At 39.2% G+C, this 23,039-nt stretch overlaps 3 protein-coding genes across 5 annotated transcripts in view; 1 reads left to right on the top strand and 2 right to left on the bottom strand.

Moving 5' to 3' along the window:
• Positions 1-6,529, top strand: part of rab4a (RAB4a, member RAS oncogene family) — a 7,667-nt gene extending 1,138 nt beyond the window's left edge. Inside the window, exons 2-8 of the mRNA XM_007549767.2 lie at positions 718-798; positions 968-1,082; positions 2,549-2,611; positions 2,682-2,836; positions 3,500-3,595; positions 4,336-4,479; positions 5,548-6,529. Coding sequence (XP_007549829.1) covers positions 718-798; positions 968-1,082; positions 2,549-2,611; positions 2,682-2,836; positions 3,500-3,595; positions 4,336-4,451 — 626 coding nt within the window. The 3' untranslated portion in view covers positions 4,452-4,479; positions 5,548-6,529. The remainder of the gene's footprint in view (positions 1-717; positions 799-967; positions 1,083-2,548; positions 2,612-2,681; positions 2,837-3,499; positions 3,596-4,335; positions 4,480-5,547) is intronic.
• Positions 6,530-7,591: 1,062 nt separating this feature from the next.
• ccsapb (centriole, cilia and spindle-associated protein b) lies at positions 7,592-15,674 on the bottom strand. 3 transcript variants are annotated; one of them, XM_016670403.1, is made up of 5 exons: positions 15,572-15,674; positions 13,010-13,374; positions 12,844-12,927; positions 10,849-11,063; positions 7,592-10,781 (listed from the first exon to the last, which is right to left on the bottom strand). In XM_016670403.1, exons 2-5 carry the CDS (start codon positions 13,365-13,367, stop codon positions 10,599-10,601), a joined length of 840 nt encoding a protein of 279 aa, XP_016525889.1. In that variant the 5' UTR covers positions 13,368-13,374; positions 15,572-15,674; the 3' UTR covers positions 7,592-10,598. The 3 variants fall into 3 exon arrangements, with proteins under 3 accessions (XP_016525889.1, XP_016525888.1, XP_016525890.1); XM_016670402.1 differs by having other exon boundaries at positions 13,010-13,383; positions 15,572-15,663; XM_016670404.1 differs by lacking the exon at positions 15,572-15,674 and adding an exon at positions 13,476-13,739.
• Positions 15,675-17,813: 2,139 nt separating this feature from the next.
• On the bottom strand, positions 17,814-21,610 carry acta1b (actin alpha 1, skeletal muscle b). The gene is made up of 7 exons (XM_007549761.2): positions 21,503-21,610; positions 20,587-20,723; positions 19,934-20,258; positions 18,937-19,098; positions 18,658-18,849; positions 18,388-18,569; positions 17,814-18,287 (listed from the first exon to the last, which is right to left on the bottom strand). The coding sequence occupies exons 2-7, from the start codon at positions 20,713-20,715 to the stop codon at positions 18,144-18,146; spliced, it is 1,134 nt and encodes a 377-aa protein (XP_007549823.1). The 5' UTR covers positions 20,716-20,723; positions 21,503-21,610; the 3' UTR covers positions 17,814-18,143.
• Positions 21,611-23,039: the final 1,429 nt, after the last annotated feature.

Here is a 23,039-nt window from a genome sequence, read left to right as displayed (position 1 = left end):
CCTTCTGGACCTCTAGGCATTCCCAGATTCCTCAGATCCTTCTGGACCTCTAGGCATTCCCAGATTCCTCAGATCCTTCTGGACCTCTAGGCATTCCCAGATTCCTCAGATCCTTCTGGACCTCCAGGCATTCCCAGACAGACAGGTTGATGTTAAGATCAGGACTCTAAAACATTTAGGAGAATCTGCAGTCTGCTTGCTAGATTAGAAAACTTTAACTCTTAGTCTAGATGAGATGTTGAATTCAAAGTATTGAATTAGTTACTCGCTGACATGGCTGCTGCTTATAAAGTTACTTTGGACTGCAACTGTCCAAAGTAGATGCCTGTTTAAGGTCTCTTTCAATTAAAGTAATCTGGAATTACTGGTAATTAATGTATGGTTAACGCTGAATGTTTATTATGTTAAACGTTAGTGTGTGAAATGATCACAAAGCATCTTTTAACAGGGTTTTATTTAATCTGTAAGGCCTCTCAGATAGTATTGCATGATAACCGATTGCCTGTTCTTCACAGCATTAAGAACATCACTAACCTCCCAAATCTATTTACAGAAATGTAAAACCAAACATGACAGACAAACAGATGATTCTTTGTTTTGTTTTTGTTTTCCAGGCCGACATTCTTGCTCCAAGGCAGCAGTTCTCTCAAATGCAAAACTTTACAGAATATAAAATCATTTTCTTAAGGTTTTTTTTTTTCTATCTCCCATCTGCAGATTTCCTCTTTAAATTCCTGGTGATTGGGAATGCTGGGACAGGCAAATCCTGCCTGCTGCACCAGTTCATAGAGAAGAGATGTAAGTCAGGAAGACGTGGAAGCGTTCAGCTTCTCTTACGGCTTCCTCTGCTTTCAGATTTCAAATTGTTTTGTTCAGTTTCTTAGGTTGATTAACTGAGACAGTTTTAAATATTTTAATGACGACAGGACCTGCATGTTCATTTATTTTATGTTCTTTTTCCTTCCAGTTAAGGATGAATCTAACCACACGATTGGTGTGGAGTTTGGCTCAAAGATCATCAGTGTCGTCAACAAAACGGTCAAACTGCAGATCTGGGACACTGCAGGACAAGAACGCTTCAGGTGAATCACATCGTTAACACGGAGCATCCAGCCTTTATTACCTCAGACCAACCAGTAACGACCACAAGCAACACAGCTGGAATAAAACGATTAAGAAGAAAAACAACACAGTGCATTAGAAAATGTCTGAAACGATAAATGATGTTGCTCTGGTCACTGGTGTTTGGATGTTCACTTGTCCCTCACTTTATGGTTTGGAACTGAGTTTGACACAACTTAGGATAAATACATTAAACTTTTTTAATCCAGCACGGTAATCCATCCTGAGTTTAATCCTGTTGGGTAAGATGTTTTTGTTTGACCTTCACAAACCTTAAACTCACCAGAAACCAGAACTTCCAGAAGAGTCGTCAAGCAGCGCTGATCAGCCAATCAGAAGCAGAGATGGAGTGACAGAAGCAAGGCGTTATCGTAGGCAACCAATAATAAAAACAGACCGAATACTTTAACTTAAACTATATTCTTTAGACTTCAGAAGATCAAAAAAGTTAGGAAGCTTAAAAATTTAAGCAATTTTTTGAGGACACGTGTCAAACTTGAGGCTCGTGGGCCAAATCTGGCCCGCCATAGCTTTTTATGTGGTCCTCTAGATTCTAGACTCTAAGTGTGCTTAAATATTGTGTTATCAATCAAATTAATGCAGTTTTTATCAATCAGTTCCTCCAGTTTCTTGAAAATTATTGTGGAAATTTACATAAAATCAACAAATCCCCACACTCTTTTCTGCCAATTCATAATTGGGAGTTTATTGCAGATTTTTCCCAAAAATTGTCAAAACTTTCTTACTTGTGCTAAACAGCTGCCTCAGCCTTAATTGATGTCAGATTATAGTTTATGATCTGTACAGCGAGTAATAAACAGTCGCATTGACCGTCATAAATAAATGCAAACATCGCAAATATTTCCAATTTACTACCACAAACACTTTGATTTTTACTGTGAAAAAATCACAAAAAGAATCACAAAATCCTGGCGGGATTGAAAAGCTGTTCAATAATATTAAATTTTAAGAATTCATTGATATTTTAACAGCTTGAACAGGTTTTATTATATTCTGGCACAACCGGCCCTTTAAGAGCATTTTGATCTGGATTTGGCCCAAAACGAAAACGACTTTGGGGATCAATACAGAATAATCTATTCTGTTATTAATCTATTACTTCAGACATATAAACCTCTTTTTAAGATTGTTGTCATTTTCAGGGTTTCATATAAAATAAAAGGACATTTGATATTTTAACACTAAAGTCGGAACTAATCCTGGATTATTTCTAAACTTTCTGAACCTTTGAATAAATCTGATTATTTAATTTTTGACTCCATCTTGTTCAGGACATGAAGAGTTGTGATGTTTTGGCAGCAGCAGCATTTTGATCCAGTGAAAACCTGACATCCAGTATGTCTGTGATGGCTTGACTGTGTTTATCCAGATCTCCGTTAATCTGCTGTGTGTCTGCGTCCGTCAGGTCTGTGACCAGAAGTTACTACAGAGGAGCCGCAGGAGCGCTGCTGGTCTACGACATCACCAGGTACCAAACCGAATCCAGTCGTAGATCCGTTTCTGCAGCTTCGCCTGTTCACTCCTGTCCGTCTCTGCAGTCGGGAAACGTACAACGCTTTGACCACGTGGCTGAGCGACGCCAGGATGCTGGCCAGTCAAAACATCGTCATCATCCTCTGCGGGAACAAGAAGGACCTGGACGCCGACAGAGAGGTCACGTTCCTGGAGGCGTCGCGGTTCGCTCAGGAAAACGGTACCGGCTGATCCAGGAAGCTTTCTGACCGAATTAAAAACAATCTGCGTCAATAAATCAGTCAATAAGTCTGAAGTTTAGTTGCAGTTTCACATCAGGAAGACGTCATAAACGCATCAACAGCTGAACTTCAGGGCCGTCCAAAACTGTCGAGTCAACAAACTCACGAGAAAAGAAAATTTTAAAAATCAAGCCAATAAAGTAGACTCGCTTTTTTTTTTTTTGTTCTATTAGAAGAAATTTGTTTAGTTTTCACATTTGGGATTTGATCGAACTAATTTATTCTCAGCAGAATTTGGGTCTTTTTCTGTGAAAACTCCTGCTATATTCATAAAAGTTAATAAACTAAAAGCTGAATTGGGCTCAGTGATGTCGGCTTTTCAGTAAAAGTTTCTGGATTGATGTAGTTCTACTTATTATAAAAATACGACTTAACATTTTCTACTGCTGTGTCAGCGATAATCTTACACTGATTAAACATAAAAAGCTTAATGAACAAATCTGTATCATTCTTGAATTGCATTTGGGGGCCATTTCTGGCCCCCGGGCCTCAGTTTGGTCACCGCTGCTCAGTTGGAGGATCTGAACAGATGATGTTTGACTCACTCGCCATGCTGTGTGCAGAAAACCAGAGGCTCTAATCTGCGGGTGTTTGTGTCTCAGAGCTGATGTTCCTGGAGACCAGCGCGCTGACGGGGGAGAACGTCGAGGAGGCCTTCGTCCAGTGCGCTCGCAAAATCCTCAACAAGATCGAGTCTGGTAGGAACCCGACCCGTCGCCCAACACAGACCATCACTTCATCCAAGTCAGAGTTACAGTTACTCAGTTACATTTACTGGAGTTACTTTTTTGAACAAAATTACTTTTACGAGTATTTTTACTACTTTTTACTTTTATTTAAGTAACTTTATTGTGAAGTATTTTTACTCTTACTTGAATAAAATTTCAGTGGGTTTTCTACCCACTGAATGAAAGACAAAAATGTTTTTAAAAAAAAATTAATCAGACACACACCTCCAGTTTTTGTTAAAGTTTTATCAGCTTCATAGGGAGAAATAAAATTATTTGGAAACATTTTCTTTAGTCTGATTGTTATTTTTTTGTTACTTGTATGAATATTTGTCATTTTGGTTCATTAAAATACCAACATTTTTCACTTGACTTTATATTTCTCTCCGTCTGATGATGTAATTTTTAATATTAAATTACTAATAATTTGATCAGTTTCTCAGTACTTCAGTGGACTTCTTACCAAATACTTTTTTCCTCTTACTTGAGTAATTTCTTGGTAACTTTTACTTGAGTAAAACTATGTTGTAGTAGTAGTGCTACTCTTACTTGAGTATATTTTCCAGTTTATTCATCTGGAAACTACTTTAGCCTCGTTCTGTTGGCAGTCACCAAACCTTTCTTCTTTCTTCTTGGTTATGTAAATCCAACGCGCCTCGGTTCTTCTCGGTTCTTCTAACTTTTCCTCTGCTGTCTGGTCGCCTCTCTAGGGGAGTTGGATCCAGAGCGGATGGGTTCAGGCATCCAGTACGGCGACGCGGCGCTGCGACAGCTGCGCTCTCCGCGCCGCGCTCAGCCGCAGGGCTCCCAGGACTGCGGCTGCTAGTGGACTCCATGCAATTCACTACATGAAGGTGAAAAGGTTTAGAGAACCAGAGGTTTCCAATGAAATCAGTACATAAAGTCATTAGTTACACCTTCATTAAATCAGGAGTTCAGCTTTAATGATGCAATAATATAATTATGGGTACATTTATTTATTTTATTCTATCTATTATTTTGACAAGTAATCAATTAATCAGTTTTTAAAAAATTGACACATTCTGCATATTTTTTAATTTAACCACTTGAGCCTGTTTTATGCAATATTAAAAATACATAAAAATGCAAATAAACAAATATGTTTCTGTTTTTAAATAAGAAAATAAACATTTTATTGTTTAAAATGCAACAGCACAGCATTTAGTTTTAGCACAGGATGCATCTAAATTTAAGAATTTGAACAGGTGAAGCTAAAATGCCGTTTGAGGAGTTTTGAGTCAAAAATATTTACAGATAAATATTCATTCTTTATCGTAAGCGCAAAATGTATTTAGTTTTTGTATGGATTTGTTTTAATTACTACTTTGAATATCTTGTTCTTTCAGTAAAATATAACTTTTTGGGGTCTCTACACTCTAGTTAACAATTAATCGATTAGTAAATTAGTTGACCATAACTTTGATAATTGATTTATCCGATTAATCGCTTCAGTTCTAATCTATTATAACAGAATTTACACATACTTTGAGATGTTTATCAGGGCATTTATAATCATAATGTTTCAGATTTCAACCTGGAGATTTGAATGCAAACATACATTTTGAGAACAAGATGCTACGATAACATCAATTAATCACGATTAATCTGATTAATCGTTTCAGCTCTAATCTATTGTTGCAGAGTTTAGATTTACTTTGAAATCCGAATCAGGGCATGTTTGCATTCACAGTCATAATGTTTCAGATATAACAACCTGGAGATTTGACCGCAATGATAAATTTTGAGCACAGTTACTTCATATTTGATTAATCACGATTAATCGTTTCAGTTCTAATTTATTTCTCACCTTTTTGTTAACCATGACTGCCTCATAATTCATCCTTTATGTTTTTTTTAAATTGCATTGTTGCTTATTCACCCAGTGTTTCTGTTTGGGGCAGGTTTATAAAGACCAGAAGAAGAAGAAGAGCCATGGAGGGCCTGACAGTGTTGGGTTCAGGTTGCTGGCTGGTGACCCCTCCCTTGACCTTTGCACGGACCCTTCAGAGTCTTTATTTTCATTTCTGCATGTGCAGAGAGCTGAGAAGTCCTTCTGGCCCCTCTCCCCTCCCTCAGATCGGCCATCTTCCCAGCAGTTTGCTGCTTTACTGGACCAAAATGGCCCCCGACCATCCCACCCAGGATGCTAAACGTTTGCATGTCTCACACTGTATTCCCTCCGATGCAGTCTGGAGTCCACCTTCAGTCCATATAACATAAACAAGATTTGACTGGATAATTTGTTAGTAAAATAGGTTGGCGTTTTGCTCCAGCTTGAATGTGGATGAATTGATGCAAACCAGACGACTTTATCATCGACTCTTTGGCATGGAAACCAAACTTTAACCCCCCTGAACTTCTGTTCTCTCTTTGTTTCCCTCTCTAGTTTAAACACCAAACGTTGCCCTCATTAACTCCTCCTCAGCTAACACACCCTCCCTTCCCCGCTGCCTTTCTTGCATTAAACCCCCTGGTTTCCCTTTCTTCGCTGTACAGAGTTTCTGTAAATAGAGACCGACGCATGCTTTCCAGACGGAGTATTTTATTATAGCTGATATTCCATCTGTAACACATTAGAAGTCATATTAGCATCATTTTCATGCTCCACTGTATATTTAAAAACACTGGCTCCTCGTGCTCCGTGTGTGAAGGACGGGTCGCCACTTTAACATGTTTAACGGTTGTGTAACTCGTTTGTCCTGCAGCCAGTGAAGTGGCAGATCTCTCACTAATTGTTGCTTGTTTACATGAAAACCCGACTGATGCTAACCAATCACAGCTGCAGTCAGAAGCTTATCTGTTGTGTGCTTTATTTATTTTAATCTTTTAAGGTTAACACGTCACTTTGCTTTAGTTATCATCTTCCTACATAGCTTAATTAAAGCCATAATAAGGACAAAACTCTAAACTTTTCCATCACGGTTCAAACTAAAGCAGCTTTTCATATTTAGTCTGAAATACGACGGTGGCTTTCGCTGTTTCACATCTGGATGTCGTCATTTTGTGTTTTGTTTTTTGTCATCAGATTCTTTTGTTTCCATGTATGTTTTGTCATAAATATCATAGATTTTTAATTTATTGTTTATGATAATTGGCATATGTTTTTGAAATAAAACAAACAAATACATCACCGGATATGTGTTTTTGTTTTTTTCTTTCTCTACAGCTTCACATCTGTGAAGGAAAAACTTCAATATTTAGAGTCAAACTCAAAAATTTATTCATTTGAATCCTTTATATTCTGATTTGAAAATCATCTAAAAGTTCAGTTTTTTCTGTAATTTGATTCAAAAAGTGATATTCTAATAAATTTATTACATATACCATTATATTTCAAACAATGATTATTTTATGATCAAATCATCACAAACTAAAAACCTCCCACTGGATCTCAGTGGGAGATCCACATTTCTTCCTTCCACTAAGCTTTCTATAGATATACTTGAAGTAAAACGTAGCTGTCTAAGAAATTACTCAAGAGTAAAAGAGTATTTGGTAAAAAGATAATTACTAACTGATCAAAACAATTTAATATTTAATAATTACATCATTAGTTGGACCGAAATATTAAGCTATGTGAAATTTTTGATAATTTAAGAACCAACATAAATAATTCATATTAACATAAAAAATAATTCATATTAACATAATTACAAAACAACAAAAACAGGCAAAGGAAAACATTTTCCAAATCATTTTTTCCCTTTCATCATTCAGTGAAGTTACGGTACTCACATTGGATATCTGATACTTTATAATGAAGTAAAAAACACATTGTAGTAAAAATACTCCTAAAAGTATCAAAAAGTTCCTCAAGAAGTTTCTATTTGCCAACTCTGGCTAATAGAAATAATCAATTCAGGTTTAAATTCTGTGTAATAAATCTCCACCTCTTTCTTTATTTGCATTATTAAAATACTCAAAACTGATTTTTTTTTTTTTTAAATCAAACTGTTTTATTTAGATGAACCTGAACAGGAAAACCAAGTTTTCAAAAGCTTACAACGTAAAAAAAATTAAACTTTTTATTTCCTCCACTCTGCTCAAATAGGCTCAAATCTCTACCTAAAGATTTAAAAGGGTAAAAATGATCAGATTTAAAATCTTAGCAGTTTTTAAAGTGTGATCATTTGAAAAGGTTGGTATATTTTGATGCTGCCAGTCACAAACTCAGCAATGTGGTAGAAAAATGTTTCACTAAAAGCTTCAGGTCACATGACCCGACGTTCATCTTTCAGTCATTTAAATGTTTGTACAGATTTTGTGAAAAACAGAAGAAACTGTGAAAGTATTACTGTAGAAACCTAAACAATAAACATTTTCTGTTTCTCCGCATTTATCTGAGAACACAGAAAATCAACTGATTGTTTTTAAAGTGAAATGCTGCACATAATTACAGACTAATAATGAACATGATGCTACAACAATGACGAAAAAGAGATTAAAACAGTCTTCCCACCGTTTCTAATGTTTAACTTCTGTAAAATATTTGATCAAAAGCAAAATATAGTTTATATTTATAAGTTTCAAGTGTAATCATGATTAAACAGTTAATGTGGCAATACAAACTAGTTTAAGTTAACAGCAACCACAAATATAAAATATTAAAAATAATTACAACATTTCATATTAACACAAGTAAACTATTAATATTTACATCATTTTTTTCACTTTTCTTTTTGGCTTCAAAACATTCAGTGACAGAAATCTCAGATTATAATCTCTGTTATACTTTGGACTGGATCTAAGCTGACCGTATCCCACACACTAAATTGATCATTTTGTTTTTTTCTGGTAAAAAAAAAAAAAAAAGAAGTTACATGTGGAAAAAGATCTAGAGTGACCCTGATTAACACCTAGTTAAGAAAATGTTTTACAATCTTTTAGTTTATTTTAAATTAAAAAGGACGCAATCTGCCTGAAGTTAAACCAGCAGTCTTAATTTATGAACAATAACAGATGAAGGAAGACAGCAAAAACCCAAAAGGAGACAGAAGAAAGAATAAAATCCCTTAAAGATGGTGACGACAGGAAATGTTTCAAAATGTCAAGGAAGCAGGTATGAGTCTAAATAATTTGAGAACATTTCTAAATAAAACCAGGTGTTCCTGGTGCATTCTGGGTATTTTTCCCCGCTGATGAGCCTCTTCCAGGCAGATGGAGGAAACTTTCTGTTCCTTTTATCACCACATCCAGAACCAACATCGTTACAAGCTGTAATTCAGACAAGAAAATCGTGGAGCGAAACAGAGAAAAAAGTGAAATTAGTGACCGGTTTGCAACAGGAAAACAAAATCCAAACTGTTTATATCTTCTTTATCATAATTCCAGTTAAACCACAATAAACAGATTTAGACACTCTGCAGGTTTTATTACAAATCAGAAACGTTACAGTCATGATGATAAAGCTAAGTTAGTTTAACTGTTGAAAGATTTCTGAGGTTTGATGAGCTCTGTGCAGCATTCAGAGTTCAACAGTAACTAGTTACATTTACTTGAGTTACCTTTTTGAAAAGAAAAAATTTACTTTTGGGAGTATTAAAACAGATTTGGTTGGTTCTGAGAGGAAAACAGCGCTGTGTGGGTGAGGAAGAGGCAGATGGATGAAGAGCTGCTCACCTTGACGTCAGGTTGGGGACTGCAGCGCCTCCTGCTGGTCCTCCTCCTCCTCCTCCTCCTCCTCCTGCTCCTCTCCTAAACTAATTCAAACCTGCTCACCTTACTCTTGCTATATGTTGCCTCATCACTCCTCCCTAACAAAACGATGAGTATGTAAACTTCTGGCCAACACTGAATCCTTGAATTATTGTTTATACAAGTTCAAAAGTTTCTTCAAGAACAGGAATCTTCATCCGATTCTTTTACCCAGGAGTCGCTCCTCTGTAGATCATCATCTCCATAACAAAGTGGTCCTTTTACTGGATGTCTTAAAGGATTTGCGTCAAAGTATGGCTGTAAGATTCAATGTGAACTACTAACACTAATTTCAATGTCTGGCAAAGCTTCATTTGAAGGGATGTGCATAAGACTGAATGTTATAGAATTTAATTTGTTAATGCCATTTTTAATGCAAAGTGCAATTAAAACGTTCATTTAAAGTCATTATTTACCAAATTAAACTTCATTACAACAGTCATAAATAGTCATATGTGGAGGCGCGTCAAGTACTGCGCGATTTGAAGCGTTTCCAGTGTTTGATGCGTTCAACGCTGGAAAATCTGAACTTTAGCCAGTCGTAGTTTTGCATTTTCCGACGTGATCTCAGAAAAATAAAACTATGGAGAATAAACTAATTGTCGCTGTTTGCTCTCGTCCTGTAATCTACGACCAATCGAGCTATGACTACACAGACAGGAATAGAAAGGACTTGACTTGGGAGAGGATCAGCGAGGAAGTTGGGATGTTGAGTAAGTTATAACTATTTGAAAAATATTTCCCCGCATTTGATCTATCCAAATCCGTCCAGCAAAAACGTTGAAACACGTTAAAAAAACGTTGTATTTATTTAGACAAAACATGCAGGAGACGGTGGAAGAGTTTGAGGGACATGTACGCCAAGGAGTCTCCTCTAAACCTCCGACTAGAGCGACTGACATCTAGAGCAAAATGTCAAACGTCTGACTTCAAAGTACACATGCGTCAAACTTGAAGCGTCGACGCGTTTTTGACGCGCGTAACGCGTTCGGTGTGAACGCACCACTATGCACACCCCTTCAAGATCAAGTGTTACCAAATGTCTTTATGTGACAAAACTTCAGTTCGTCGTAAAACTACCAAAACTTTTCTTCCATGATTGTCCTCCATCTTGTATAAAATCCCTGAGTTTGAGATGTTTTCCATGAAGACAAGTCGCAGTGAGACTTAGAGCTCGTAAAATGTGCCATGTGTCTGAACTTCCGCTGTTTCTAGAGGCAGGAATGATGGCTGTTGGTGCTGATGTTCTGCCGCTGTCCTATCGGGAGCGAGCGGAGAAGCAGCGCATGTACTCAGTGAGCCAGGGGTTGAACTCGGGTTGAACCGCCATCTCGGCTTTATTTGGGTCCGCTGACTTGGCCCGACGCCGCCCAGGTCGCCGGGACTGGATCTGCCGCTCCACTTGCCGTCTGGTCTTAGCACGCAGAGCCGATTCATGAATCTGTCCGTGAAACGACCGGTTATATTTCATGTTTAGAGAATGACAGGTACACCAGGCATTACGTCACCTCAGCAGTAGAAGCTGCAGGACCGACGTTGTGAGTCTTCCTATTTGCGATGTCTGCATCCTTTTCTCCTGAGCCATACAGAGCGAAAGCATGGCGTTTCTCCTTTGTGTCCTCTTTGAGCTGCCGTACAGGCCTCACGCGCTGGGAGCGCCAGGCTGGTCTCGTTGATTTGGAGGGTTTTCCTTGGTGAGGTCGGGCTGCTCTCGTCTCTTTTTCTGGAAAATGAAAAGAAAAACTTTAACAAATCCTAACCTGGGGCTGGACAATAAATCAGTAACAGTATATATTGCAATGCACACATGATCAATACCAACACGTTCGATAGAATTATCAATAATTTCATTGGATTCTGATCCAGAATCGTATGGCATTCTGGGAGATGTAGGCAGAGGAAAGACTTTTACTGCTCAAACTAAAGGTTGGTGGAATCAACTCCCTCACTCGCTCTTTGGTTGCCTAGCAACTCTCTCATTCTTTGGTTACCTAGCAACAACTTGTTGAGCAACTGCCACAGCAGCAGTTTACATTTTCTCCAATGTTGCCTCATAACTACTCAATAATAATAATAATAATAATAATAATAATAATAATAAACACAATAGCATTAGGTGAAAACAGAGAATTAAACAGGAAAGGTCACACCACTAGTTTGGCCGGGTTTCAGATATTTAAAACAAAAAAACTAATCAAAATAGTGAATTTGAACCAGGTGAAGGGAAAACTATGCCATTTGAGGAGTTTTGTGTAAATTCCATTTAAAAAAACAAACGTGTTTTAATCATATATTTATTTATTTTTTTTTTCTACATTTTTGTGTAGAATATATATAGTTTCAGTTTTGAAGCTGATTTTTCTGTATCAAAAAACAAACATTTACAGCGACAGGAGTATCAACTGGTTTAAAAAATGTGTTACATCATCTCAGACTGATCCGTTTCCCATAAAGTTTAGGTTTTTTTTGTTTGTTTTGTTTTTTTGCACAAAAAGCAGAAAATGTTTTCAGTGGTGAGAGGTTCTGACTAATCTGTTTTTAGATATTTTTTCATTTATTCTGTCTTGTGAAAAAATTTCATCAAAGGCTATTTTATATTTGACTTGGCAGTCAAATATCTTAATCCTTTCCATGGAGTGTTTTGCAGAAAATTCAAATTACAAGTCACTTTTTCAAGTCAACATCTACATGCAGGAAAATTAATTTATTTCTCTTATTTTTTCAGTGTGACTGTCTAACTATAGCAAAATTACTCTGAAACCATTTTAAGCTAATTATTCGTTTTCTGATATTCAGTGAATAACAACACAATTTTTCTGTCACAACCAGAATGACTGTAAATATTATTGCTAAAAAAAAAAAGAAAAAAGAAAAAGGTAGAAACCTGAAATATTTTCCCTGAAAAGAGGCTTGTTGACAATAACATAAAGTACTGTATTCAGCAGAAATGTTAAGGGTATGTGTTTTATCTGATTAATTCAATACTAATTCAGAGATACATCTGTTTTCCTACCGACTAGAATGAAGATCAAAAATTAGGGTCGCACTAATTGCAGTTTTCCAGCCGATTTCTGATTTCAGATCTCTAAAAAGCCTTACTTGCCGATTCCAGTTTTGGCCGATACCAATCACTTTTTGTCTGAAATGCTGCTAAATATAGCAGGAAAGTCACTGAGTTTTTAACAATGGAGTGACTGTTGTTAACTCCAAACATGCAAAGGTGACCTGGTGGGACACTCTGTCAGTCAAACCTCTCTCACAGGAGACAAGAAGAGGACAACGGCTGATTTTTAGACCGTTGCTGAGGTAGATCAGCTTAACATGCAAGTAATGGCCGATCAATGATCTCCCAAAATTAAGGAAAACAGTGCTGATAAATCGGTGCACCCCTATCAAAAATATAGCACATTATATATAAACATAATAAAATTGGAAAGCTTCTCTTAAATTGTGTGATACTTTAGGTACTCGGCATTTTAAAATGACATTTGACAATAGCTTACCTTCGTCTCTGAGTGGAGCAGAAAACTCCTCTTCCTCTCCCTGAACTGCTTTGTTTGACTCCCTGATATCGTCACACTGCGAACCTAAGCAGTGAGTCATATCACACACGATAACAGGCAAACATCACAACATGATGCTATATTACTCTTTTAATTGAACGCTTACTGTGTGCTGAGGACTGTGGGTCAGGCCTGATCTGCTCCTCGTTCTGGACAGCACGTCTAGGTCCGGCTCCGGTGGTTCTGGTTTCCTGCTGTCTGCCCGTCTTGACCCCCTCGGGCTCCTCTGTTTCAGCTCTGCCTCCGCCGGCTTCAACCTGGTTCTTACTGGGGTGAGGAGGGCTCCTTCCTCCCGAGTCCGAGTCGCTGTCCGAGCCGTTCCAGAACCAGGGGTTGTGTGTGTTCTCCAGCAGCCTCCGGGTCAGCCTGTAAGCCAGCAACTCTTCATAACACTTGGTGTAAGTCTCCCATTTGGGGTCTTTGAACTTCTTCATGTACTCTGAGCGGATCCTTTTAGTCACCATCTTGTCCCTGTTTAAACATAAAAAAGGAGCAAAAATAAACCAAAGACTTTATCACAATAAGTCTATAGCAAGAGTGACAACAGTGTTGTAACAGCTAAAACTCCTCACACCAAGATCTTTGTTTATCACCGCCAGACATTTAAACCATACCAACAACAGTTTAAACCAATAGCAGCACAGGATGCCGTTCAAGGACCCGCCTACTTTCTAACTGATGGGCTTAAAGCTCGCTTTTCGGGCAATAAAAACAGAACCAGAGTCCGGTTCCAATGAAACTGTGAAGAATGACATCTGCTTTCTAAATCTTTCAAAATATCGGCTACAAGGATAGCGAGGAGTCTGTCTGCCATAACTACGTGACTATCAGAAATTTCCTGAACGCGGTGACGTAACTCTCATTTCTTCCTCTGATTGGCTGCCAAGATTACGTCGACAACAGATTCGAATAGGTTTGTTACCGTAATTTCCATTTAGTAACTGTAAGCAATAATTTGTCAGTCACGGCTGGTGAATATTTTTAATCAGTTATAGTAAAATTAAGCATAGTAGTTTCTGAAAATTAATATTTATTTTTTCTATATCATTTACGGCAGCCAGATAATTTTTTTACACTAGGAATAGTCAGAATACTGTCTAAAATATATATACAAAACTTTTTCAAGGCAGCAATGAATGAATACATGGACAATACAAAACGTCTCCTCCGTCATAAAAGAGAACTCGACATCGTAACCCGAAGAAGATGGGCTCAAAACAAAAGCAACATAATTAGTAAAAGAAAAAGAGAAAAGGAGAAGCACAGCCATAAAACATTTATATGCATAGCACACACATATATACACAATAAATACTTAATCATTTTTTAAAATATAAAATAGCCTTTGAAGAAATCTTTTCACAAGACAGAATAAATGAAAAAAATATCTAAAAACAGATTAACAGGCATTTAACAAATAAATCTTAACTTTAATCAAACTTTTGAGAAAAATATAGGCTACTACGATTGATAACATTGACTGATTTTACTTTTGTGGGGAATTACATTATGTGACAGTAGCTTGTATTTGCACTGCCTGTAGATGATTGTACACAGAGAAAAGAGTGAGACTATGCTGTGTGTCCATATTAGATTTACTTAAAAGTTGAAGTTCAAGAAGTTTGTGCATAATTATTCAGAAGTAAAGAAGATTTAGTTGTTTGATGTCGGTTAATCTGTTTTTATAGTATATTTTTCATTCATTCTACCTTGTAAAACAGACCTCTGGGTAAGTTATTCATTTGAAACACTTTGTAGAATAAAAAATACTTCTTGTGAAGGTAGGATATCTCTGATATCTCTGATAACGCCACAAAATATATTTTCTTATCTGTATGGACATGCAGAGGTTATTTGGATAGCTGATAACAAACCAAGTCCAAAGAGTATAATGATATTATAAAATATCTATTCTGGATACAGATTTTAATTTAATAGATCCCCAAGAACTTTTGCTGTCACCTCTGAAGATTTGGAAGAAATAAATTCACGAAGATGAGGCAAATGTGGCATTATGAGGTAGTTTGACCGAGTTTATCTCCAAAAATGTGCAATAAAATTATAAAATATTCATTGTGGACACAGAATTTGGATGTGGAAGAATGTGTAGATGTCATCCATTTTTTATAGTTATGCTTCATTCCTATTTTTATCTCCTACAAGCTCCCCCTACTGACCTATTACCGTAATGCACCATATATGCGCGACGATGGTCTTTAAGAGAGAGCTGGCTTGACTTTACATGCAAGTGTCGACTCAGCTGACGCCAGTCCACCAGCTCGGGTACGAAAGAAATCATGTAGAACGACTATTTTTAACACATCCACCAGGAACCATTAAACATGTTTCTGGTTTTCTATATGACACACATTGGCTCAATGCAGTGTCTATGTTCTCCTTTTAAAGTATGCACAGTTTGCTGTCATTAAAATAGCCTGCATGTTGTGCAGCGCAACCTTTTAATAACAAATATATCGCTGTTATGTACAGTCTGCACGTCAGATTAATCATGGCACCATGGAGCGCTGTAATCGCCTGTCGGCGGCAGCTCCGGTACCAGCTCAGTAAATCCATCAAACACTCCGTCCAGTCCACAACAGTTGACCTGCTCGACGGGAGCGACTCTTGCCTGCACAGATCTAATTTTGTATACAGTACACATACTTACTGCGAGCTCGGATGTCAGGAAGCGGCCCAGAACAGATGGTTCTGCTGTAATGACACAGGACTTAGCTCCGCCCACCGGCGAGGACGCTTTTAAAAAGCCAAACACACCCCCGCAACAGGCGCTTTATCCCTGTTTTCTGATGCTCAGTTTTCTCCGTTTGAGCTTGAAATGTTTAAGTGTTTAGGTGACTGATGCTTTGAATAATAACGTTGCCTTCTTTTCCCTCCTCTTTTTTTTGTATCCTGTGAATTTAAGAAAGTCGTTTCATATCAGCTGCATCTGTCAGTGCGAGGCAGAGACGATAAACCTCCTGTTGTTTTATCAGGCTCCCCCTCCAGAGCTGCGTAGTAACTAGTTACATTTACTCAGTTACATTGACTTGAGTAACTTTTTGGATAAAATGTACTTTTACGAGTATTTTTTACTACGCTGTACTTTTTACTTTTACTTGAGTAATTTTATTATTAAGTATTTTTACTCTTACTTAAAATGTCTGGATTTTCTACCTACTGAATGAAAAACAAACATGTTTTAACTAAAAAATCACCAGATACAGACACACACAGTTTTTTAAAAATTTTTTAGAAGTTTTATATTGAGAAAAATATATATTTGAAAAAAAATACAGATTTTGTTATTTTGTAATTATGTTATTCATATGAATAAATTTGATCTTTAAAATACCCAAATTCCCACATAACTTTATATTTTGCTCCGGGTAATTTTTAAGTGATTGGTACTTTCTTTCTCTTACTTGAGTAATTTTCTGGACCCTCTGCCCCTCTCGGATAACCTGGTGAGCTCATATTCATATAAGGCAGAGCTTGCGGAGAGGGTCCCTCTGAACACAGTATGCTTTCGACTAAAAATGGTCCGGGGGCCAGGGAGGAGCATGTGGCAGCTCAACGGGATTCCGGAGCGGGTGTCCGGTGTCCCAGCGCTACTGATCCGGGTCGGCTATAACAGCAGAGCCGCTCCTGTTGCGCCTGTTGCCTTTGCGCATTCCTGCCAAGTGCTATTCTGAATGTGCGTGTTGAAGATGTTCCCACTTTTGTGACCGAGCAGTCCGCCAATCAGAACTGATGATGAAGTGACGCACGTTCATCCCACATATCCGTCTCTCTGTCTGACATGTGGCTTCACTACTAAGTCATTAACTCCACTGTTTGTTGCGTAAGGTTGGCAGTCTTATCGCAAATGCCACAACATTTGGTCAGGTTGTGTAGTTTGGTGATTTTTATTCTTGCTTTTTATGAATGTTTTCGTCTGACATTCATGAAGAAATTTAAAAATGTAAAGCTCTGGAATAAATGAAGAGCCCACTGCACTGAAAACCTCCCGGCTATTCCACCAAATACTGATTTCTGAACTCTTCCTGAGCTAAAACATCAGTACTGTTATTTATAAATGATCATGAACTTGTTTTCTTTGCATTACTTTAGGTCTGAAACCTCTGCATTGTTTTCGTTATTTTCACCATTTCTCATTTTCTGCAAATAAAAACTACATTTTTGCTTGGAATTTCAGAGACATGTTGTCAGTAGTTTATAGAATAAAATAACAATAACAATGTTCATTGTTTTCAAAACGTTTTCAATTAGAAATTTGGACACTTATGGTGGAAACCAGATATTGTTATTTTTGAGGAAAAAATATGTAATTTCTTATAAGAGGTTAAAAGTCAGTGACGGATTTTATTGGAAAACCTTTTTATGTTTTATGCTGCATGTCGGTCACTAATGTAGTTATTTTTGTGTTCAAGAGTCATGTGGAGGAATTGATTAATTGATCGATTCAGTGATGATGTTGATGTTTGATTCTCTCAGGTTCAGATGAAACTCACTTCCACCAAAGGAAAGAAAATCAAATTTACAAATATATCAGATAGGAAAAAAGAGAAAGTGAGCTTTTGATCGCTAAAACTGGCATTTAAGAGGTGAAAAATTAAGAAAATTTCTACGTTTTTTGGAGAAATGGAACTGACAATTTAAGAGTTATAATATCAAACCATTTATGTTCTGCATGTTAAGAACTGAAGTTAAGCTCAGAATTTATTGTTTTAAAAAAGGAAAAGTCACATTATCTTTTTGTGGCAGTTTTTAAAATTTTGTCCAGATTTATGACAAATACTCCAAAAGTTCAGCTCTTGGTTTAACTTTAGGTCGTTTTTAAAGGAAACCCTGCATTTTTAGTTTCTCCACCTTCCCATTTAAGAGAAAACCAAGGCCAGGGGCGAAAAATACCAAATAATGGACTTTAATAAATTATCAATATGTATATACACTTACATTCACATGTGTTGGGCAACATGTCGTTGTTATTTCTTTTTTTATTAAAGTTTTTTTGGTGTATGCATGGTTCAGTGGTTGTTTTCACAGCCTTTCTCCGTGCAACACAAACAACAAACAGCTATGAAATATGCAGATTTTAAACCAATATAAATTGCATATGGATGTCAACAGCGCAAACAGCCAGTCCATTGACAGCAGAGTGTTGCTGTGCCGCAGAGCTCTTCCTTCCTCCTCGCTCGTTCTCCAGGCTGCCGGTGGTGATGGAGAAGAAGATGGAGGATTTAGAAGCACTTCCTGTGGACAATGCTGGGGCCGGCCTCGTCGTACTCCTGCTTGGAGATCCACATCTGCTGGAAGGTGGACAGGGAAGCCAGGATGGAGCCACCGATCCAGACGGAGTACTTCCTCTCGGGAGGAGCAATGATCTAGAGAGAGGAAAGGAAGGCGGCGGGAGTTTAGTTAAAAAACCAGTCAAGAAGCTGAAATTTGTTCGTAAAAAAAAAAGTTGTGATCTGGTTTGTTTACCTTGATCTTCATGGTGCTGGGAGCCAGGGCAGTGATCTCCTTCTGCATACGGTCAGCAATACCAGGGTACATGGTGGTACCGCCGGAGAGCACATTGTTGGCGTACAGATCCTTACGGATGTCAATGTCGCACTTCATGATGCTGTTGTAGGCAGTCTCATGGATGCCAGCGGACTCCATTCCTGGTCAGGTGAGAGCGCAAGTGTTAGGAGGACTAACGTAGAGTCATGGTTGCCATTTTAAGACGAAGAAGAAGAACATTTGGAGTACCGATGAAGGAAGGCTGGAAGAGAGTCTCGGGGCAACGGAACCTCTCGTTACCGATGGTGATGACCTGACCGTCGGGAAGCTCGTAGCTCTTCTCCAGGGAGGAGGAGGAGGCAGCGGTCGCCATCTCGTTCTCGAAGTCCAGGGCCACGTAGCACAGCTTCTCCTTGATGTCGCGCACGATCTCACGCTCAGCTGCAGGGAGGAAGATCCATGAGTTATTATTCAGAGAGCCAAAGAGCGGCGGCTGTCAGTAAACATGCGCTAAGGTGAGTCCCTCACCGGTGGTCACGAAAGAGTAGCCACGCTCAGTCAGGATCTTCATCAGGTAGTCGGTCAGATCGCGACCAGCCAGGTCCAGACGCATGATGGCGTGGGGCAGGGCGTAACCCTCATAGACTGGGACGTTGTGGGTCACACCATCACCAGCATCCAGCACAATACCTGAGAGGAGGCAAGAGAGTGAGGTTAGTAAAGCTCGAGTAATCCTAAAAAACAAACAAACATCTCAAAACTACATAACATGATGTGACGGTATGTGCATAGATTCTGAAAGAAATTCTGTGCGTAAAGTCTGTGCGTAAAATTGTCCGATCTGAAAAATACTCAGGTAGTTTGTGTGTATCTTTGTGAGGAGTTGCAGCGGAGAAAATCTCGAACGATCCTTCAAAAAAAAAAAAGAAAATCTTAAAACTATTAAACATAAAGCGACGTGTTGCGACTAATGTAGGTGCGTAAATATTCAAAGAAATGTTTTGCGTAAAATTATCCATTCTGAAAAATACTCAGGAAAAATGTGTATCTTTTTGAGGAGTCGCAGCGTAGAAAATCCCCAGTGATCTTAAAACTGTATATATCTTAAAACTGTAGATGGGATGCGACTAAAGTCTGAGCGTGAATATTCAAGGAAATGTGCGTAAAGTTATCCAATCTGAAAAAATATTCAATTCTTTGTGAAAAGTCGCTTCTGAGTTGATGCAAGAGGATGAGTTTAGTAAGACTTAAAAATAATCTTAAAACTATTAAACAACGATGTGACTAAAGTATGTGTAAAAGTGTTCAAAGAAAGGTGCGTAAAGTTATCCAGTAGGTAAATTGTATGGCTCTTTGTGAGGAGTCGCTGCGGGAAAAAAAATCCCGAGTCATCCTGAAAAGAATCTTAAAACTATTAATCATGATGCGACTAAAGTATGTGCGTAAACATTCCAAGAAATGTTGTGCGTAAAGGTTTCCAATCTGAAGACTCTTCAGGTAAGATGTTTGTAGCTGTTGTTCTCACCAGTGGTACGGCCGGAAGCGTACAGGGACAGCACAGCCTGGATGGCCACATACATGGCGGGGACGTTGAAGGTCTCAAACATGATCTGGGTCATCTTCTCCCTGTTGGCCTTGGGGTTCAGGGGGGCCTCAGTGAGCAGGGTTGGGTGCTCCTCGGGGGCCACTCTCAGCTCGTTGTAGAAGGTGTGGTGCCAGATCTTCTCCATGTCGTCCCAGTTGGTGATGATGCCGTGCTCGATGGGGTACTTCAGAGTCAGGATACCCCTCTTGCTCTGGGCCTCGTCGCCGACGTAGGAGTCCTTCTGACCCATACCGACCATGACACCCTGGAGGAGGAGGGAGGGAGAAGGTTATCCATGGGGGTGAGTGCAGAGGAACGACCTTTGTGCGGCTTCGCATAGCGATCATTGCGTAAATGTGCCAAATAACGGCGTGCGCCACAAAGACAGCACAAGTGACAAATTTAGTCTCAGTGACTGAGCCGCAGTTACACGGCTCACTCTGAGAAACTAAACTTAAACATGATGCTAGCCATTAAAATATTTACTAATATCTCTGCTTTTTATGTAGGTAACAGGCTCAGGTGTCATAGTTGCTACTACTAGTTTCTATTAAAGTCTAATAATTTGGAGGCTTTTCTTCTTCGTTGGTTACCTGGTGACGGGGGCGGCCGACGATGGAGGGGAACACGGCCCTGGGGGCGTCGTCTCCGGCGAAGCCAGCCTTCACCAGGCCGGAGCCGTTGTCGCACACGAGGGCGGTAGTCTCATCGTCGTCACACATGGTGGCTTCTGTCACCCAGGAGAGAAACAGGAAGATCAGAGCGCACCGAGTCACCTCACCGTGTGGGAATATATGGATTAAATCCACGCGCAGCCTTTAAGGAACCCGCAGATTTCCTTCAGATTAAAACGACTGCGTTAATTTGACGTCTAAATTACTAAAGATAACTCCAAGGATTACAAGAATTGGGAGAATTATGCCGTTAGGAATTATAATAGGCTTTAAATGGAAAATTAAAACACTATTTGATTGGATTTAATAAACAAAAGCTGAATAGTAAATTTGACTTTAATTTTAGACAAAAAAAAATTGGGATGTTTTATTATGTAACTGGACATCATTTGTGCAATTTAAAAATTAATTTCGAGGAATTTTTAAATCACATTTTGGGTTACCTGTTCCCTCGTTGTCTGAGGAAACATACAACAAAGCACGTTGTGTGTTTTGATCTAAAAATACTTTTGAGGAATTTTTAAATCAAAATTTGGCCAAAATGAAGCCAAAATTTTGACTTAAAAATCCTCAAAATTAAAGGTAAATACCGTGAGGAAACAGATAAGGCCAACAGTAACTTTGCGCTTAATCAATGCCAATTATTACTTAGGGTTAGTCTTACAGTTTCAGATTCTTAGACTGTAACTATTCCTCTTTATCGTGTGTATTTTTCACAAACTATCTGGTCCTACACGTTCCCCGGACTCTCCGCCGGTTCTCTAAGGCCTACAGTCTGCGGCTCCGACCGGGACGAGAAGCTTCGGAAAGCGGCCGATCCTCGCAGGAGTCTTACCTTAGGTGTTTGTCTGCGGCTCGGAGAGAACGACCCAACCAGTGCTGCTGCTGAACCAGCTGGAGTCCTGGCCGCTGCCCGTCCGCCTTTTATACCGAGAGTCCACCATTCACAAAGCTCAGCACTGGCCCCCATCCCGGCCCTCGGCCATATTAGGATGCTGCCAGGCACCGGCGGCAGGAGTGGGTGGGTGGGTGTGTTCGCGGGGACAGCGGGGTTCTGGTGGGGTGGCTCTCATTGATGGGGATCCAGAGTGACGCTGGGCGCCCCCAGCGAGCAGAGCGGGCGCTCCATGTATGGGCCTGTCGCTCTGACCTCCCTTCGAGCCCCGCAGACCCACCTAGACGGCCGTATAAGGAGCCGCCGCGGGCCGCCGGGGGGTTTCTAGGGGAGATGCCAGTTGCTGCCAAGCAGGGTTATAGATTTGCTGCTAGTAGGCCTCATCCGGCCTTAAAATGGGAAAACGCTTCCCTCATGCGAACCGATTTAGGCCGCAGAGAGCAGAGCCGGGATGGTCCCGCTGAGGCTGGTGGATTCATGGAAATTAACTTGATGAAAACTTTTAGGGATTTTCTTACGTTTCTAATCTTGAAATGTGATGAATTAAACTCCTTCAGGCTTTATAAGACAATTCAAGCCCTCTCACTCACTCACTCACTCACTCACTCACTATGCACTGATTTCCCTCTGCAGAGCGATTCACACTCATCCCACCTGCGTACAGATGCATTTCATCCTCTGAATTAATTCAGCGCTTCATTTTTTTTAAATCTTTTTGCAGAGCACATGGCTCAGTAAGAGCTGGACCGGCCGCCAGCTGAAACCTTATCCTCCTGCAGAGGAGCCTATACTCTGCTCTGTCACTGCAGCAGCAGCCGGAATAATTATAACTCTGCTGGAGGTGGTGGAGGTGTGTGTGTGTGTGTGTGTGTGTGTGTGTGTGTGTGTGTGTGTGTGAGTGGTTGTGGGGGAGAGAGAGAGAGAGAGAGAGAAAGAGAGAGAGAGAGAGAGAGAGAAATGTGGAGACTGTGTACATGTGCGCACATGCTTGTTAGTGTGTTGAAGTGCAAAGATGGCTCAATGTTCAGAGAGGAGGAGGATGGGAAGGACAGAATTATGCTTCATTTCATTTAATTTCAGTCCTTTGATTAGGACAGTGCACATTAACCTACATTAATATAACCCAGAGGAATGTAAATCAGCTCAAATTCAACCTTTGCACAAAAGCTAAACTGTTATAGGACGGATGTTATTTGGGAAACTCAACTGGAAAAATTTAAAGACAGCCAGACTCATCAATCAGTCTTTACTTTTTAAATTCTTGGATTGTGTATGGCTTTGCATTTAAGATTTAGGGCTGTACTTTTACTAGACCACTCAAGAATCTTCATTCTCATTCGTTTTACCATCCAGGGATGTTCATGTTAGCTTCTTCACATCCCCTCTGGTCTTGATCTCTCCTCATTTGTTTCTGTTTTTTTGTCGACAAAACGAGGACAGAAAGCTTCCAGAAGTTTCCACTGGTTTCTCATCAGAT

This window comes from Poecilia formosa, unplaced genomic scaffold (assembly GCF_000485575.1).
Source record: "Poecilia formosa unplaced genomic scaffold, Poecilia_formosa-5.1.2 Scaffold33, whole genome shotgun sequence".
Taxonomy (NCBI): Eukaryota; Metazoa; Chordata; class Actinopteri; order Cyprinodontiformes; family Poeciliidae; genus Poecilia; species Poecilia formosa.
This window is presented reverse-complemented; position numbering and strand designations above follow the sequence as displayed.

Coding starts and splice junctions, on each gene's coding strand:
- acta1b (XM_007549761.2), bottom strand. CDS start 20,715: ATGTGTGACGACGATGAGACTACCGCCCTCGTGTGCGACAACGGCTCC. Junction 18,850..18,936: donor CTACTCTTTCGTGACCACCG/GTGAGGGACTCA, acceptor TCCTCCCTGCAG/CTGAGCGTGAGATCGTGCGC. Junction 18,288..18,387: donor CCAGCACCATGAAGATCAAG/GTAAACAAACCA, acceptor TCCTCTCTCTAG/ATCATTGCTCCTCCCGAGAG.
- ccsapb (XM_016670403.1), bottom strand. CDS start 13,367: ATGGTGACTAAAAGGATCCGCTCAGAGTACATGAAGAAGTTCAAAGAC. Junction 12,928..13,009: donor CCCACAGTCCTCAGCACACA/GTAAGCGTTCAA, acceptor CTCACTGCTTAG/GTTCGCAGTGTGACGATATC. Junction 10,782..10,848: donor CTGCAGCTTCTACTGCTGAG/GTGACGTAATGC, acceptor TTTCACGGACAG/ATTCATGAATCGGCTCTGCG.